We start from the raw sequence: 17987 nt of genomic DNA on the forward strand, positions 1-17987 counted from the left end.
CTACGCAGGAGAAGCGTGAAAACAATCGGTATCCCCTCTCGCCTTCAAGTTCAGCTCAAAAGTTTCCGCCCAGAAGATGATGGTGAAAAGTCACCATCTGCACCACCTCACAAAAGAAGGAGATGCACCACATGCCAAACGGGAAGCGGAACCAGAAGGCTTTCAAATTATGAATGTCTCAAATGTCATAAAGCAATTTGCCTGACACATGCAAAAATGGTGTGTAATTCTTGCTATTTGCTCTGCAAGTGTGACTTTTCTGGGGAAACCTCAGCATCTACTTCTGATTGAATATGTTTTTAATAGTACTTAAGGTACCTTAAAATTAAGTTTGTGTTCAAAAATTTTCTTTGTACATTTTTTTGAGAGAGTCGAACTGGGGACTATTTGGCGGGAGTTTTGAAAAGTTTGTATTTCATAGTTATTAGTTTTATGTTAAGTAAATGTTTTTTTTTGCAACTGATTATGTGTAGTCTCTTTTATTACATCCCTATGAAGGTCACTGATCACTTTTAGAGCACTGAAATTGCAAACATTAGATATTATAGGTATTTTTCCAGCAGGCGCCTGACAGGCACATTGTATGTGAACTCGTTAGTCCGAATATTGTATGTGACGGAGGGTTAAGAATAACAAGATAAATGGCATGTTACATTCTCATTTTCAATACAAAGCTTTTTTTCTCCCCCTTCAAACATTCCCCTTCAATCCCACCACCCCCCAACCCCACCCAACAAAGCAGCTCACCTTGCTTAGCACTTCCATCATTAGACCAATATACTATCTAATCCCTCGGCCAATAATATAAGCCACATTTAGCATTACCATTAATTAGGAACCTTAATTAACTCTCCCTCTATAATACCCCTATCCCATAGCAATCCACGGAGACCACATTTTATTGAACATTTCGATTTTCCCTCTTTTTTTATAAAACCCCTTTTCCAGTGTCAGGCCCTGCTTCACATACTGGAGGAACTCTCCTCTTGACGGCGATTCTTCCCTAATCCAATTTCGAGCTATTACCTTCCTAGCCATGTATAACAATCTGGCAATAGCTATCTTCAGGTTGTTATCCACTCCAATCTCATCCACACATCCCAACAAACACACAACTGGATCCCTTGGCACCTTACATCCATACGCACCTTCCATATGGCTCAAAACTACCACCCAAAAAGCAGCCAGTCTCGGACACGTCCACATCATATGGAGTATATCAGCATCTGCAGTTTTACACCTCGGACATTCAGAATCATCACGCAAACCAGCCTTATATAGCACCATCGGAGACTTATAAACCCTGTGTATCACATAGAGCTGTGACAGTCTATACGGTTCACTCAGCGACAGTCTTGGGACCCATTCTAGCACCGACTCCCAAGTCTCATTCTCCATTGGACCCAGATCCCTCTCCCACTTAGCTCTCGCCATTATTGGAAACCCCAATAGGAAAGTGTGCAACAGATCTTTATACAAAGTAGATATGACTCCCCCAGTAGTCCCTTCATTACACACATACTCCAGTACTATATCCCTCTGAATTCCAATACCTCCGTTTCTACTCTGAGCTCCAAAAGCATGCCTCATCCGCAAATACTGAAATTCCCCCACAGTCCCAAGACCAAATTCCGCCTGTAATTGGGAAAATGATTTCAATTCACCTCGCTCAATTATTTGATACACGTATTGAATGCCTTTGACTTGCCATTCTGTCAGTACCCCCAGTGCCTCAAACTCCTGTAAGTTGCTGTTATGCCATAGCGGTGATAATCTAGTCAAATCCGTGACCCCCCGTATATGTCTCAGCCTACCCCACAGCCTGCGTATCAACAACACAGTCGGGTATAATTTCCCCAGAGCCCCCAGGGATCCATCCTCCAAACATTGTACCACTGGCCTTCTTTTTGTCACCACTTCCATCAGCCGCTGTACCGCCCCAGATGACCCTTCATGCGCCCAGCCTTTTAAATGCTGACTCTGGGCTGCAAGAAAATATATTTCAGGGTTAGGCAATGCCAGTCCCCCATCTTCCTTGGGTCGCTGAAGTGTCTCCAGTTTGATACGCGGATGCTGTCTCCCCCATATCAAATTCCTGAACAGAGAGTTAATCTGTCTAAATCTCCCACGTGGTATCCAAACTGGCGCATTATGAAGAATATACAGTATTTTTGGCATCAAAATCATTTTAATAAGATTCACCCTACCTACCACAGATAAATGCAGTTTAAGCCATGCATCCGCTTTCGCTTTAAGAACACCTAATATTGGAGTCAGATTTCTATGTATATAGTCAGTAACAGGCATAGATACCCATATTCCAAAGTACTTAAATTGGCTAGTCACCTCCAGTCGCCCATCCTCCAGTGGCTCCCCACCATCATCATCCACCTTAAACAAGATAGACTTACTCCAGTTTATCCTAAGTCCCGACACCGATCCGAAACGCTCAATAATCCCAATGGCTCCCTCCAAGGACATACCCGGGTCAGCCAGAAATAGCAGAATGTCATCCGCATACAACGCCACCCTTTCTTCAATCATCCCATATTTAAACCCAGTCACCTCATCAGACCGTCGAAGCTTAGCAGCCAGTGGTTCCACAGCCAGAGCAAACAAACCCTGTAGGTATCTTTATTTTGTAGTTGCTCAGCACTTTTGCACTTCGTTGCTATTAATTCCGCAAAAAAATATTTTTTTTTCCTTGCGGTAGCACACATATATTCTGTATATTTTTTTGCACTTACTTGCAATAATATTGTATTGATTTTTTACGTGTGTATTTATATTTATAGTGCACTTTATATGTTTTTATATATATTTTTTTTGTTTGATTTTTTTCTATATCAACTTTTTTTCTTGGCTGTTACCACATGAGATATATATATATATCCACTAATAATGTTTCCAGAGGTCACCTATTTATATCCTATTTGATTTTAATATACTTTTTTATCGTCCTGTAATATTCACGTACTATTAATTAGTTTTAATATTGTGCCAATTGTCACCATAAATAAAGGCTTATTTTTAAGGAATTCTCTGTGTGGGTACACTTTCTTGGCTGTCCGGGTTATTGTTGTGGTTGGTTCTCAGTGTGTGTTTGGGTGTATATATATATATGTTACATATATAATTGTCTAAGGGTCACTTCCGTCTGTCCTTCTGTCACGGTTATTCATTCGCTGATTGGTCTCGCCAGCTGCCTGTCATGGCTGCCGCGACCAATCAGCGACGGGCACAGTCCGGAAGAAAATGGCCGCTCCTTCTCCCCGCAGTCAGTGCTTGTCGCCTGCATACTCCCCTCCGGTCACCGCTAACAGGGTTAATGCCGGCGGTAACGGACCGCGTTATGCCGTGGGTAACGCACTCCGTTACCACCGCTATTAACCCTGTGTGTCCCTGTATGGTCATGTGACCGCGACATCATCACAGGTCCTGCGCTCTGATACCAACCCTGGGACCGCAAGCTGCCGTGGACTACAAGGGGCTTTTGGAAAGGTGAGTATATGTTTATTTTTTCACCTGTGACAAACCTGGCTGGGCAATACACTACGTGACTGGCCAATATACTACGTGGGCTGTGCAATATACTATGTCACTGGCCAATATACTACGTGGCTGTGCAATATACTATGTCACTGGGCAATATACTACGTGGCTGCGCAATATACTACGTGACTGGGCAATATACTACGTGGGCTGTGCAATATACTACGTGGCTGGGCAATATACTACGTGGCTGGGCAATATACTACGTGACTGGGCAATATACTACATGGCTGCACAATATACTACGTGACTGGGCAATATACTACGTGGGCTGTGCAATATACTACGTGGCTGGGCAATATACTACGTGGCTGGGCAATATACTACGTGGCTGCACAATATACTACGTGACTGGGCAATATACTATGTGACTGGGCAATATACTACGTGGGCTGGGCAATATACTACGTGGCTGGGCAATATACGTCACTAGGCAATATACTACGTAACTGGGCAATATACTACGTCACTAGGCAATATACTACGTAACTGGGCAATATACTACGTCACTAGGCAATATACTACGTCGCTGTGCAATATACTACGTGGCTGTGCAATATACTACATTACTGGCCAATATACTACGTGGCTGGGCAATATACTACGTGACTGGGCAATATACTACGTGGCTGGGCAATATAATAATAATAATAATTTTTATTTATATAGCGCCAACATATTCCGCAGCGCTTTACAAATTATAGAGGGGACTTGTACAGACAATAGACATTACAGCATAACAGAAATACAGTTCAAAACAGATACCAAGAGTGAGGGCCCTGCTCGCAAGCTTACAAACTATGGGGAAAAGGGGAGACACGAGAGGTGGATGGTAACAATTGCTTTAGTTATTCGGACCGGCCATAGTGTAAGGCTCGGGTGTTCATGTAAAGCTGCATGAACCAGTATGTAGCAGTACAGACACAGAGGGCTAATACTGCATAAAGTGTATGAGAACATGATGCGAGGAACCCTTTTTTTTTTATTATAAATAGGCCACACAGGGATCGTTAGGTTAATGCATTGAGGCGGTAGGCCAGTCTGAACAAATGAGTTTTTAGGGTACGCTTAAAACTGTGGGGATTGGGGATTAATCGTATTAACCTAGGTAGTGCATTCCAAAGAATCGGCGCAGCACGTGTAAAGTCTTGGAGACGGGAGTGGGAGGTTCTGATTATTGAGGATGCTAACCTGAGGTTATTAGCGGAGCGGAGGGCACGGGAAGGGTGGTAGACTGATACCAGGGAGGAGATGTAGGGTGGTGCTGAGCCATGGAGTGCTTTGTGGATGAGGGTAGTAGTTTTGTACTGGATTCTGGAGTGGATGGGTAACCAGTGTAATGACTGGCACAGGGTAGAGGCATCGGTGTAACGGTTGGTGAGGAATATGATCCTGGCTGCAGCATTCAGGACAGATTGGAGCGGGGAGAGTTTTGCAAGAGGGAGGCCGATTAGTAGAGAGTTACAATAGTCCAGACGAGAATGAATAAGTGAAACAGTAAGAGTTTTTGCAGAGTCGAAAGTAAGAAAAGGGCGAATTCTAGAAATGTTTTTGAGATGCAGGTAAGAAGAGCGAGCCAGTGATCGGATGTGGTGGGTGAATGAAAGGTCAGAATCAAGTATGACCCCAAGGCAGCGGGCATGTTGCTTTGGAGTAATGGTGGAACCGCACACGGAGATGGCAATGTCAGGCAAAGGTAGGTTAGTAGAGGGAAAGAACACGAGGAGTTCAGTTTTTGACAGGTTTAGTTTCAGATAGAGGGAGGACATGATGTTAGACAGCGGTAAGACAATCACTGGTGTTTTCTAAAAAGGTCGGTGTGATATCAGGAGCAGAAGTGTATAATTGAGTGTCATCAGCATAGAGATGGTACTGGAAACCAAATCTACTGATTGTTTGTCCAATAGGGGCAGTATACAACGAGAAGAGGAGGGGGCCTAGGACTGATCCTTGAGGAACCCCAACAGTAAGGGGAAGGTGAGAGGAGGAGGACCAGCAAAACATACAGTGAAGGATCGGTCAGAGAGATAGGAGGAGAACCAGGAGAGAACGGTGTCCTTGAGGCCGATGGAGCGGAGCATAGTGAGGAGGAGCTGATGATCCATAGTATCGAATGCTGCAGAGAGATCCAAGAGAATTAGCATGGAGTAGTGACCATTAGATTTAGCTGTTAGTAGGTAATTAGAGACTTTAGTGAGGGCAGTTTCAGTAGAGTGTAAAGAGCGGAAGCCAGATTGAAGAGGGTCGAGGAGAGAGTTATCTGAGAGATAGTGGGTAAGACGGGAGTGGACCAGGCGTTCGAGGAGTTTAGAGATGAAGGGAAGATTAGAGACAGGTCTATAATTAGCGACACAGTTTTGATCGAGGGATGGTTTTTTAAGTAATGGATGTATGATGGCATGCTTAAATGAGGAGGGAAAAATACCGGAAGTGAGGGAAAGGTTGAATATTTTTGTTAGGTGAGAGGTGACAGCCGGGGAAAGGGACTGGAGGAGATGTGATGGAATGGGGTCACTGGTGCAAGTGGTCGGGCGAGAAGATGCAAGGAGCCTGCTTACTTCTTCTTCTGTAACTGCTTCAAAGTCAGAGAGTGAACTAGATGCAGTGGGGGAGGGAGGACAGTGCATGGTATGAAGAGATTGGGAGATGATTTCCTGTCGAATGTGGTCAATTTTTTCTTTGAAGAAATTGGCCAGATCGTCAGCGCGGAGATCCGTGGTTGGGGCCTGCTCTCTTGGGTTGAGTAGGGACTGGAACGTGTCAGAGACGTTTAGGGTTATTGGACAGGGAGGTGATGAGGGTGTTGAAGTAGGTTTGTTTGGAGAGGTGAAGGGCAGAATTGTATGTCATTAGCATGAACTTATAATGGATGAAATCTTCGGGTAGATTAGATTTTCTCCACAGACATTCTGCGCACCTTGAGCACCGCTGCAGGAAACGTGTTTGCAGTGTGTGCCACGGTTGTTGCCGTCTGTGCCGAGTTGTTTTATGTATAGGAGGAGCAGCTTCATCCAGAGCACTTTGCAGGGTTTCATTGTAATGCTTCAATGCAGAATCAGGACATGAGATGGAGGAGATAGGGGCCAATGAGGACTGCAAGTTCTTCATAAGTTTCTGGGTGGTAATGGCCTGTATGTTTCTATAAGTGTGGAAAGTGGGGGTGACCTGAGCGGGATGGCAGTTCTTGATAGAGAATGAAAGAAGGTTGTGGTCAGAGAGCGGGAGAGGGGAGTTTGTGAAATCATCCACTGAGCAAAGTCGGGAGAAGACCAAGTCAAGGGAGTTTCCATTCCAATATACTACGTGGCTGGGCAATATACGTGGCTGGGCAATATACTACGTGGCTGGGCAATATACTACGTGGACATGCATATTCTAGAATACCCGATGCGTTAGAATCGGGCCACCATCTAGTGTATATATATATATATATATATATATATATATATATATATATATATACACACACACACACACTAGATGGTGGCCCGATTCTAAAGCATTGGGTATTCTAGAATATGCATGTCCACGTAGTATATTGGCCAGCCACGTAGTATATTGCCCAGCGTAGTATACAGCACAGAGTCACGTAGTATATTGCACTGCGACGTAGTATACAGCAGAGCCACGTAGTATACTGCCCAGTCACGTATGCAACAGGTTAAAAAAGACATAAAATAAAAAATAAACATATACTCACCTTCCGAGGACCCCTTGTAGTCCTGTCGCCTGCGTGCGGTGCACGCGGCAGCTTCCGGTCCCAGGGTTGGTATGGGCGCAGGACCTGTGATGACGTCGCGGTCACATGACCGTGACATCATGGAAGGTCCTTGTCGCATGGCACCCTTGGCACCGGAACCTGCCGCTTGCATGGAGCGGTCACCGGAGCATCCCGAGGAGCGGGGAAAGGCGGCGGAGGGTGAGTATATGATGATTTTTTATTTATTTTTAACATTAGATCTTTTTACTATTGGGTTATTTTTTCCGTTTTGTTTTTCTTACGGGTATCAGTGGTGTTTGGGGGGCGCCTACCTCCACTGCCAGGAAGAATTCATTGTAGTATGACATAGGGTCACATAGGTACATTTAATACTTTCTTACCTCTTTTAAATATTTGGATAAATATAGTCTTTTTAATTCACTTTAATAAAAGTTATATTTTAGGGATCTTTGTTCTTTTGTCTTGGGTTTATATGTAATCCATCACAACTTATTTCAGTATGCAGCCTCGATGTCTGTTGATCGCTGGGATTTTTCTTACAAGTCAGTTGAGATTATTGAGACCTCTGCCATTGCTTGAAGACTCAAGTCCCTCCTTGACGGTTGCTATAAGCCACAGTGGCCAGATTGTGAGACCCGCTAGTTGATTTTGCGAGTGCAAGACAATTTCCTCTGAGTTCTAAGATGTTAATGGGAAGGACTTCATGACTCCTTCACGAACCTTGAAATGTTAACTTCCGGACAACTGCTCCCTAACAGACAAGCTTGGCACCTGTCAATACAAACTGCTAGTGGAAACAACTTTGAAGAATGAGTGGAGAGTCCCTCCACCATATCTGAGGCTGTCTGTGTGAGGATGGGGTGGTCCAGACACAGCACAGATTTGTCCAAATATGAAAGCCGAGCCCTGGTGTTATTGTGATCTTGAGAAAATGGGATTGCCTCTATGGCCTCCACCATCTTGCCTAGGACGCTCACGCAGAAGTGGAGAAGGAGAGGAGAAAGGCGTCTCCAAGATTAGATGCTGGTTTGTTGGGCCAACATCTGTTTTCTGGAAAGAAAACTTTCGCTTGGACTTTGCTGAACAGCATTCCCAGGAACATGATGTGCTGAGATGACCGATTGAATGACTATCAATCCGAAGTGAGACGTGTCCATCGCGATCAGCAGACTCTGAATGTTCTAGGATTAAGAGGAAGTCTTGACAAGGATGTCATCCTGGTATGGAATGACAACTATCCCTCTATCATGTTCTAAGTTCTGGACATCATGTTCTAATGTTCTTCATGGGCTGTGCTGACCATTTATTATGCTGAACTATCCCTCTATGTGGTTACACCAGCACAGCTTTGACCTATTATGTGGTGGGGGTTTTGCTTTATGCACTCTGCAGCTTGCTGAGTGCTTATAGCTACAAGACCGGATATGGGTCTGACTAACAACCCCTCTGTGTTGTGGCTCTCTATCTGGCCATACTTCATTAGTCATAGGCTCGTTTAATGCAGTTGGGGGGCCCGCCCTGGGCACTCCGATATTGCTGAGTGCTTCTAGGCATCGGGTTGATGTGCATATGCTCCCCGTTCCCGTTTCTCTTGTTGGGTACTATGCTGCTTTGATCGTGTGCAGACGCTTGCGCACTGGGCAAGCGCTTGCTTACTGCTCTGGCTATCTGGTCTGCTTGACCGCGCGTGCGCATTGATATTCAGCGTCTCATCTGTTCCTAAGAGACGGGTTTGTGCCTCATCTGCTATGAGCGCCTGCGCATTGGGTCTGGCGCTGCACTTCCGCTTTCACTTGATTCCTGCTCACCTGCTCTGCATCAGGTCAGTTATACCTGCGTTATATCAACAGGGTTACATGCCCAGACTGTATCTTCCCCTGACGAAGCCCTTTGTGGAGGGCGATACGCGTGGGGCCGTGTCGTTTGGTCCGTAGTTCTGCACACGGGGACGGTATTTTTTCCTCTCTTCCCTCATGTGAGTTATTCCTAGGTATCCCGGCCGTATTATGGGCCTTATGTCTGGTATTTGTTTTTACTAGGCTTTGTATCTTGGTGGTATTGCCTCTTTTGACATCACGCTGCTTTTCATTAGTGTGGTCAGTGGTCTCTCTCATGGCTACAGGTGCCTGTCTTTTCTGACCACGGCAGCGTCTTTCATTCCTTTTTTTCGGCCAATATACGATTGGTGTGTCGGATAGGGGTCTTTATTTACCAGGGGTATCTTCAGTCCCATGAGCCAGAGGGTTGGTCTATTACTATTAATAGGAGTGTGCAGGTTTAAACTATATGTATGTATATATTGTATATTTTGTATGTACACGGACCAGGCTCCTCATGTATTATTGTTTTTAATTATGTTTTATGTTTCTTTTGGAGTTATTGTCTGGTAATAAATATTCCTGTTGTTCTATTTTTTGATTATTGTTTCTTTATTTATGTGTGGTGTGCATTTGCATAAAGTGGCCCCTTTTCTCTTAATTTAGCTTCAGTGTTTTGGTCGCTTTTTTTGCACCCCGAGTTTAGTTATTTTTTCATATTGGTAGTGCGCTCTTTTTTCTATGTTTGCCTGAACTATCCCTCTAAGACACAGAAAAGAGCCATGATTGCAGAATGCTCCGGAAGCCGTACCAGTCCAATTAAATTTTTATGGAAAAAGAAAATTACTAGAGGCTGTGCACCAGTATCTTCACGATGAAAGGATGCAATGAATCAGACAAGATGTGATAGTTTATTAAGATTTATTTACAATTAAGCAATGTTTAATCTTGCAGACCACATTTCTGGCCAGGAGAAATTTGGCTCCACCGACGAAGCCATAAAGATCCGATTCATGTATAAAATCACAAATGAAATACATGCACGAAACAAAAACTGGAAGGGTGAAGAGCTGTGCCAGTCACAACCATCAGAGTGGTGGGGAATGTGTAGGGTGGTGGTCTCAAAGCTGTAACGATACTACAACTTCCAGCATGGCTGTCACGACATGCTGAGAATTGTAGTTACAGCACTGCCGGTTTTACACTAAAATCTATGATACTATCCCCACGCCTCAAGATTACAGAGCCCACCTATGTGTCACCATCATGGCATCCTGTTACATAGGTATTATGCCTGGCACCCTCTCCTGCACCCAGCGGGAGAGACTGATGGTAACATAGCAATATGAACAAAGTTGTTCCACCAGTGATAGAAAAAGCTGTAAACTAGGATTAGACATAAAATAAACTATAGAGCCATTATAATCCAAACAAGCCATAAACTACAAAAGCAACAGACTTGGTCTTGGATACAAAACACATCAATGTCATGCAGATATAAAAAGATTACGACTGCTTGGATTTCACGTAGAGATAGGTAGAGTTCCCTCGTCTGCACATTAGTACTGTATTATGATGTAAGGACCTACAGTGTAGTGGACGAGGCACTGCAGAAGTTGGTTGTTGAGGTCATGTTTTCCTTCGGTAATGCACCCAGGGCCTGGAGAGCGGCGGCAGCGGCGGTAGCCTTGGCGAGCTTCTTGGTAAGACTGGGCTGACTCGGTTGACATAACACTCCGTTTACGGTTACCTGTCAGGGCGGAGGAGAATGTAAACTTATTATCCAGGTATTTAATGTTCTTGTGCACAGAAAGAAAAGCTAAGGGAAAAAAACAATATATTGTATTATATCTAGCGGAGGGGATGGATCACGACACATAGGAAATGAATACAAGTATCGTGCACCGTCCCCTCAACCTAGGAAAGGGTGTGAAGGGGCACAGGAATTCAGAGCAAGGAGTATCAGATCCAGCCCTACACGAGGCCGTGAATAGTAGAAGTTGTGCCTGGATTACTCCCTTGCGTAATATAGAACTGCCCCTATAAAAGCGTCAGCTGCAGCGTGCAAGCCCACAATAAAAGGCTCCTACACACTCCGCCATGGTGTGTGTGGGGGGATTTCAGGCGCTGCATCATACAGGGGGGCGAATGGCCGGGCGGCGCTCCACCGTATGGGGAGCATCGTTCCGCTCACAGAAATCTAATTTTTATGACATCTTTAGTGCAGGGTCTGATTATCCACCAACTTACTCTGACTGCACCCTTGTCACCCAGTATGTAAAACAGTAAAACCATTTTAGAGAAAAACAGTATATATCGTATTAAAAAGTCAGCTAAGCTGAGAGGTCCTTGCAATTCATGAGCTGCGGACGTGGTCCTGTGTTCCCAAAGCTACTAATGGGAAACGTTGATAGGAATAACAGAATGCCTATACTCTTGTTGGTCTGACATATGCTTCATGTCACTGATACGACAAGCTCAAGGTTCCTGCATAATTACCCACGTAACCTGTTCCCGGGATGCCATTGCACTCCTCTTTATCTACTTAGTGGCCCTGACATCACACACTTGACCAAACCCCGTCTACCTCCAGATGACACGTCCAGCCCTGAGAGCCTAGAGAACGTCTCTTACCCTAAAAAGAAAACGCTTGCGGTGCTCCGGTCCGGTGTCGTCCACGAGCTCAAATTCAGGAGGAGACAATTTCTTCTTGTTGCAGAGCTCCATCAGCGCAGAGATGGGATGTTTTCCTGCAAAATATACATAAAGTTCTTGAACAAACAAACGAAAGAAAACTAAACTAAATGTGATAAATTTCTGATCGCTGGGACCACTGCTGCTCAGGGGAAAGAGGGTCCGGTGTGAATAACAGGATTTTTGGTTGCTTACCGTAAAATCTGTTTCTCGGAGCCTTCATTGGGGGACACAGGAACCATGGGTGTATGCTGCTGCCACTAGGAGGCTGACACTATGCAAATAAAAAAGTTAGCTCCTCCTCTGCAGTGTACACCCCACCGACAGGAAGTAGGATATTCAGTTAGTGAGAAAGCAGTAGGAGAAGCAACATGTAAAAGAGAAAGAATAATATAATAATAATGAACTTTATATAGCGCCAACAAATTCCACGGCGCTCCATAGATTAACAGTTTCAAACACTCAAAGAGTGTTCAAAGAACTCAAACGTATACAGTAAACAGAGCTGTTAACTTGGGAGGGTGCTGTGTCCCCCAATGAAGGCTCCGAGAAACAGATTTAACGGTAACCAACCAAAAATCCTGTTTTCTCTATCGCCTTTCATTGGGGGACACAGGAACCATGGGACGTCCCAAAGCAGTCCCTGGGGTGGGAAAAACAGACTTCCATCAGGTCCGAGGACTCACCACTGCTGCCTGCAGGATCCTCTGCCCAGGCTGGAGTCCGCCGTAGTTCGGCGAAACGTGTGGATGGAAGACCAGGTTGCCGCTTTGCAAAGCCGTCGGCAAAAGCCCCGTGACGTACCGCACTGGAAGCGCCGACTGCCCGGGTAGAGTGAGCTTTATCTCAGGAGGAGGCTTGTTCTTGACCCGGTAAGCTTCGAAAGTTGCCGTTCTGATAGAGTGAGCAATAGTCGCCTTGGAAACCGGCAGGCCTCTACGCACGCCATCAGGGATGGCGAAAAGAGAATCCATCTTTCGGAAAGCGGCTGTGCTAGCCAGGGAGATCCTCACTGCCCTGACGAGGCCCAGCCTGTTCAACGATCACTCCAGAGGATGAGTCGGAGCTGGACAAAGGAAAGGTAGAACGATGTCCTCGTTGAGGTGGAAAGATGAAAACCACCTCGAGAAAGGAAGGAAGGAAGGAAAGAAGGCGGAGGCCTGGGACCACCCTGTCCTGGTGGAGAATCAAGAAAGGAGGTCGGCAAGAAATGGCCGCCACCTCGAAAACACGGCGGATCGAACAGATGCACCTGAGAAAGGCCACCTTCCGAGATAGAACTGACAGGGAAAACTCCCTGAGAGGCTCAAAGGGGGAACCCCTAAGAACAACCAACACAACCTTTAAATCCCATGAATCCACAGAGGCCCTGTACGGAGGGACAGTGTGGGCTACTCCTTGAAGGAAGGTCGTAACCTGTGGCTGAGAAGATAACGCCTTCTTAAAAGGGAAGAAGAGCGCAGAAACCTGGCCCTTTAGGGAACTGAGAGCGAAGCCCGAATCCAGTCCTGCCTGAGGGAAAACCAAATGGAAGGCAGGGAAAAAGGACATAGGAGAAAAGCGGTTGGACTCGCATCAACGAAAGTATGCCCTCCAGGTAGGATAGTAAATCCTGCAAGAAGACGAAGGCTTCCCAGCCTGAATTATAGAGTGGCTCATCTGGGCCGAAAGGCCGGACGCTCTTAGAGCTGTGGAGTCCACAGCCACACCGTTAAACTGAGCGACCGATAATTCGGGTGGCAGATCGGACCCTGAGACAGCATATCGGGTCCGTTTGGAAGGCACCAGGGGTGTCCGCGAGAAGATTGACGATGTCTGCAGACCAAGACCTCCTGTGCCAATCCAGAACGATCAGAATGACCGGCACCCATCCCGCCTTGATCTTTTTCGACAGCTTGGAAAAGCAAGGGAAGGCGTGGGAACCAATAGGGGAGCACGAACTGCGACCAAGGAATGGCCAGAGTGACAACACCACTGTGAGAGGATCACGGGACCCTGGGCCGACCCGAGGGGCCTTCCTGTTCAATCAGGACGCCATGAGGTCCACCTCTGGAGTCCCCCATTGAAGGGCAATCCGATAGGAAACCTCCTGAAGAACCCTTCCCCCGCCGCGAGGCCCTCGCGGCCGAGGAAGTCGGCGGCCTAAAAGTCCATGCCGGGGACATGCACTACGGAGCTCACCAGGACCGTTGCCTCTGTCCAAAGGAGGATCCTGGAATCTCGGCCGAGGCCAGGGATCGCCGAGTCCACCCCTGGTGGTAGACATATGCCACTGCTGTGTCATTGTCTGTCTGGATTCGAATTGGCAGGCTGCTGAGAATCCTTACCCAGTGAAGGAAAGACAGAAAGATGATCCGGAACTCGAGGACATTGATCGGCCAAGAGGACTCCTGCGCCGACCAACAACCCTGAAAGAACAGGAAACAAAGCCCCGCGCCTCCGCCGAGCGGCCTGGCGTCCGTCGTCACCACCTGCCAGGGAACTGGAAGGAAGGCTGTGAAGGATCTACTCTGGGATAAGAGAAGTGACCTCGGCCACCAGTCGAGGAACAGTTTGACCCGGGAGAAAGCCGGATCGGACGATGCAGAGAAAAGACAGACCTGTCCCCTGTGATAGAATAGCCTGCCGAAGAATTCTTGAATGAAACGGGCGAAGGGAAAATTGCTTCCGATGTTGCAACCAACCTCCTTAGGGCCTTCAAGGCCCGTCGGAAAGGAGGGGAGCCGAAAACCCTGGAGCAAGCGAACTTCCTGACAAAGGAGGGATATCCTGTCTTCGGGAAGGAAGACTCTGGTCCGACAAGTATCGGAGAACATGCCCGGAGATACGAGGTGCTGAACAAGATGGAACTTCTTCCTGTTGACGAGCCACCCGCAACGGCTAGAATGTTGGGAAAGATGGATAGACTTTCGGGAGCCTGAAACCGAAATTCCTGAGCCTCCATGGAAGCGATTACTGAACGAGGGAATATCATCCTGAAGTGTCTCCGACGAAACTTCCTGTTCAGCAGATTGAGATCCGGACTGGGACGAACCTTGTCGTCCTCTGTCAGTACAAAAGGATTCGAAGAGATGCCTGTGAACCGTTGAACCGTTCCAGTTCTGGGACGGGAACGATTACCCCGGATTTAAGGAGGGAAACAATGGCAGTAAAGAAACCCGGGACTAGAGCGGGGTCTCCTGGAGGTTGGGATTTGAAGAAAACGATCCCAGGACCGTGAAATGAAGATTTTGTCTCTAGAGGGAACAAGTGCCCTGGCCCATGCGTCCTCTACTGAGGAGACCCAGACGTCCCTGAGGAACAGGAGATGGTTGCCCAGCCTGAGAAACGGGCTGGGGTCTAGTCGTGGGTCATGCCTAGGTGGAACTTCCAGTCCTGGACCTGGATAATCCGCCTTAGGAGTAGCGGGCACGCCAGGAAAGAGTGAGACGAAGAATACCTTCTTCTCTTAACGTGCCTGTGGCCTCTGCTGTTGCGAAGAGGAATCTGATGCCGCGAAACTACGAAAAAGGTCGAAAAGACCGAAGTAGCCGCCTAAGGGGAAGTGGGCGAGGTCTGGAGAAGGGGACTGGTGCCGCCAGTGGCGTCCTAATAATTTGGTCCAGCTTGGAACCGAAAGGACGTGAACCTTGAAAAGACAGGCTCGTAAGGGACTTCTTTGATGACTCTTGAGCCAAACAGTGCGACGGCTGGCAACAACATCACTGGGCGCCTGTGCGGCAGAAGACGCGACGTCCAGGGAACCAATTATTCCCCTGCGTGAGTAATCTGGGTGGCAAGTTCCGCCAGCCGGCCTGATGGAGCTCCAGCTTGAATGCCCCAACGGAGTTGTTTAGCCCCTCAGATACAGACTCTGAAACCCAAGTGGAAGCCAAAGTCGGGCATTGGGATGATGCGGCAAGTTTCGAAAGCCGACTTCACGAAGGATTCCATGATCCAATCGATGGAATCTTTCAGAGCCGCCCCACCGGACAGCATAAGGACTGTGTTGGTGGCAAGTCTAGCAGCCGACGGATCCACAGGGGGAGAGGTCGTTCTCTAACGCCTCTCAATCCGGTTGGCAATGAGATCCGGAGGAAAGAGATTATGAGACTCCAAGACGCTTGTCTCATTGAGAACGTCTGGTCGAATTCGCTCTTTCTCTGGCCAGAAGCTCCTCGAATTCAAGATGAGGAGCCAATACCTTGGGAGGTAGTTTAGACCGTCTAAACGAAACCGCCTGATCTGCGGGTTTCGTAGAGGAATCTTTGATGCCACAGGTCTGATTGGTCGCTCCAATGAGGCTTTGAACCATATCCCTCATGTTAGCGATTTGGTTCGAACCCGGCCCCAAATTATCCTCCGAAGGCGCATCAGAGAAAACCTCGCCTGACTCCGGGGGGAAAGGCCAGGGGGAAGTCGACCACAGAGAAGGACCGTGGGGCGAAGTGGACCGAGAAGAGAACTCAGACCAGCGTTCCTGTCTGGATCTTTCGCGGCCTGTATTAGAAGTCTCGGACGGAGCTTCTTGCGACCCGCTGGCTACTACGGAAGTCTGCAGGGGCAACCGATCTAGCACGGACACAAGGGTCTGGGACACCCGTGTGAGATCCGCTACTGACAGAGTGGCGCGGGGGGAGGGGGGTCCTGGGCGGTGAGCATAATGTGGATGGAAAAATTCAGAAGGGAAGAGTATCAGTCTGCGGTGCAGAGCTACTCACGGCAGACGCTGCGGTGGGCATAAGGCGAACACGCAAAGTGTTAGACTAAGGCAGAAGAGGGAGAACAAAAGCGATTTCCCTTAAGATTAGACATGGCGATGAAGAAGCCAGAAGGTTAGTACTCACGACAGGTGATGGATGGAAAGCTGCACCTCATGATGTGGATGGTCCTTAACGCAGGGGTGCAGGCAGACAGAGCAGACTTCTGGGACACGCTTCTGTCCAGGACCGGCTGCAATGCTGAGCCGCAAGGGATGAGGACGCCAGGCTATGCGCTTTGAGGAGCCAGCGCAAAGCGGTCCTGGTGCCGAAAAACCACTTCAGGGGCGCAGGAGAAAGTGGGCGGGGCTAACCGCCAGGATGGCGCTGGTGGGCGGAGCTCACCGACTTGAACCAGTCGGGCGGGAGAAAAGCCCGCCTGATGTAAGGAGGAAGTGGCGGAGTCGCGGCCGGAAGTAGGCCCCGGGGGAAGCCGGGGCCTAAATTAGAGGCCGCCGTCCACCTGTGCAAGACCGCGGCGCCGCGGGTATGAAGCGGCGGGGCAGCCTGGGACAAAGGCATCGCGGCCGCAGAGAGCGGCCGGAGAAGCGTGGCTGCAGGGGCCCGAAGCGGCGAGGCGGCCTGCAAATGCCGCCGCGCTGGCAAAGATGGCAGGGGAGCCGCCACGCTGGCACAGATGGCGCTAAGGGCGGCCGGAATCGTACGGTCGCAGGGGGCCAGAAGCGGCGCGGCGGCCTGCAAACGCCGCCGCGCTGGCACAGATGGCAGGGGAGCCGCCGCGCTGGCACAGATGGCGCTAAGGGCGGCCGGAATCGTACGGTCGCAGGGGCCAGAACAGGAGGCAGAACGGCCGCAGCTATGGAAGCGGCGCGGCAGACAGAAAAACACGGCCGCCGTGCGGTAAAGGGATCTCGGCCCGTGCGCGCGGATAAAACGGCCCCTGCAACTGCGTGCAGCTGCCCGTGCAAACGGGCGACGACCAGTGGGATCCCCCCTTTAGAAGATCTGTATGGGGTGGGATGGAATGGGGAAAATACTCACCTTAAATATCCCACGTCGTTACTAACCTGAAGAGGAATGAGACGTCCAGGGAGCTGATGGACGTCCTCGTCTCCGCAACCGACAGGCTCTGGTGGGCGAGTGGGTGGGGGACGGAGCCAGGACCGGACTTCTAAGCACGCTTGTGTGCTAGGATCTTGGTCCTGGTGAGGGATCTATGAGGATACGGGGTGGCAGTACACGCCGTACTCATAGTCCGCACTGTGGGACTACAGGTGTGACTGTTCACCCTGTATCCCTCCGGAAAAACCTGAAAAGAAACGACGCACATTGAGGTAGATAAGGGTCTAATGAAAGACCCGTGTCCACCTCCTACTGACACTAAGCTAAACTGAATATCCTACTTCCTGTCGGTAGGGTGTACACTGCAGAGGAGGAGCTAACTTTTTTATTTGCATAGTGTCAGCAGCATACACCCATGGTTCCTGTGTCCCCCAATGAAAG

The 17987-nt window shown here is 48.3% G+C and overlaps 1 protein-coding gene across 4 annotated transcripts in view; it reads right to left on the reverse strand.

Annotated features, from left to right (window-relative positions):
• Positions 1-9982: 9982 nt before the first annotated feature.
• Positions 9983-17987, reverse strand: part of SON (SON DNA and RNA binding protein) — a 124785-nt gene continuing 116780 nt past the window's right edge. For all 4 annotated transcript variants that reach the window (XR_011319759.1, XR_011319758.1, XM_069760797.1 and 1 more), the window contains 2 exons: positions 11725-11840; positions 9983-10840 (listed from right to left, as the gene is read on the reverse strand). Coding sequence is in view for 2 of the 4 variants with exons in the window: in XM_069760797.1 (XP_069616898.1) it covers positions 10676-10840; positions 11725-11840 (281 nt within the window). In the remaining 2 variants the exon portion in view is untranslated. The remainder of the gene's footprint in view (positions 10841-11724; positions 11841-17987) is intronic.

The sequence above is a fragment of the Ranitomeya imitator genome, chromosome 3 (genome assembly GCF_032444005.1).
Source record: "Ranitomeya imitator isolate aRanImi1 chromosome 3, aRanImi1.pri, whole genome shotgun sequence".
Taxonomy (NCBI): Eukaryota; Metazoa; Chordata; class Amphibia; order Anura; family Dendrobatidae; genus Ranitomeya; species Ranitomeya imitator.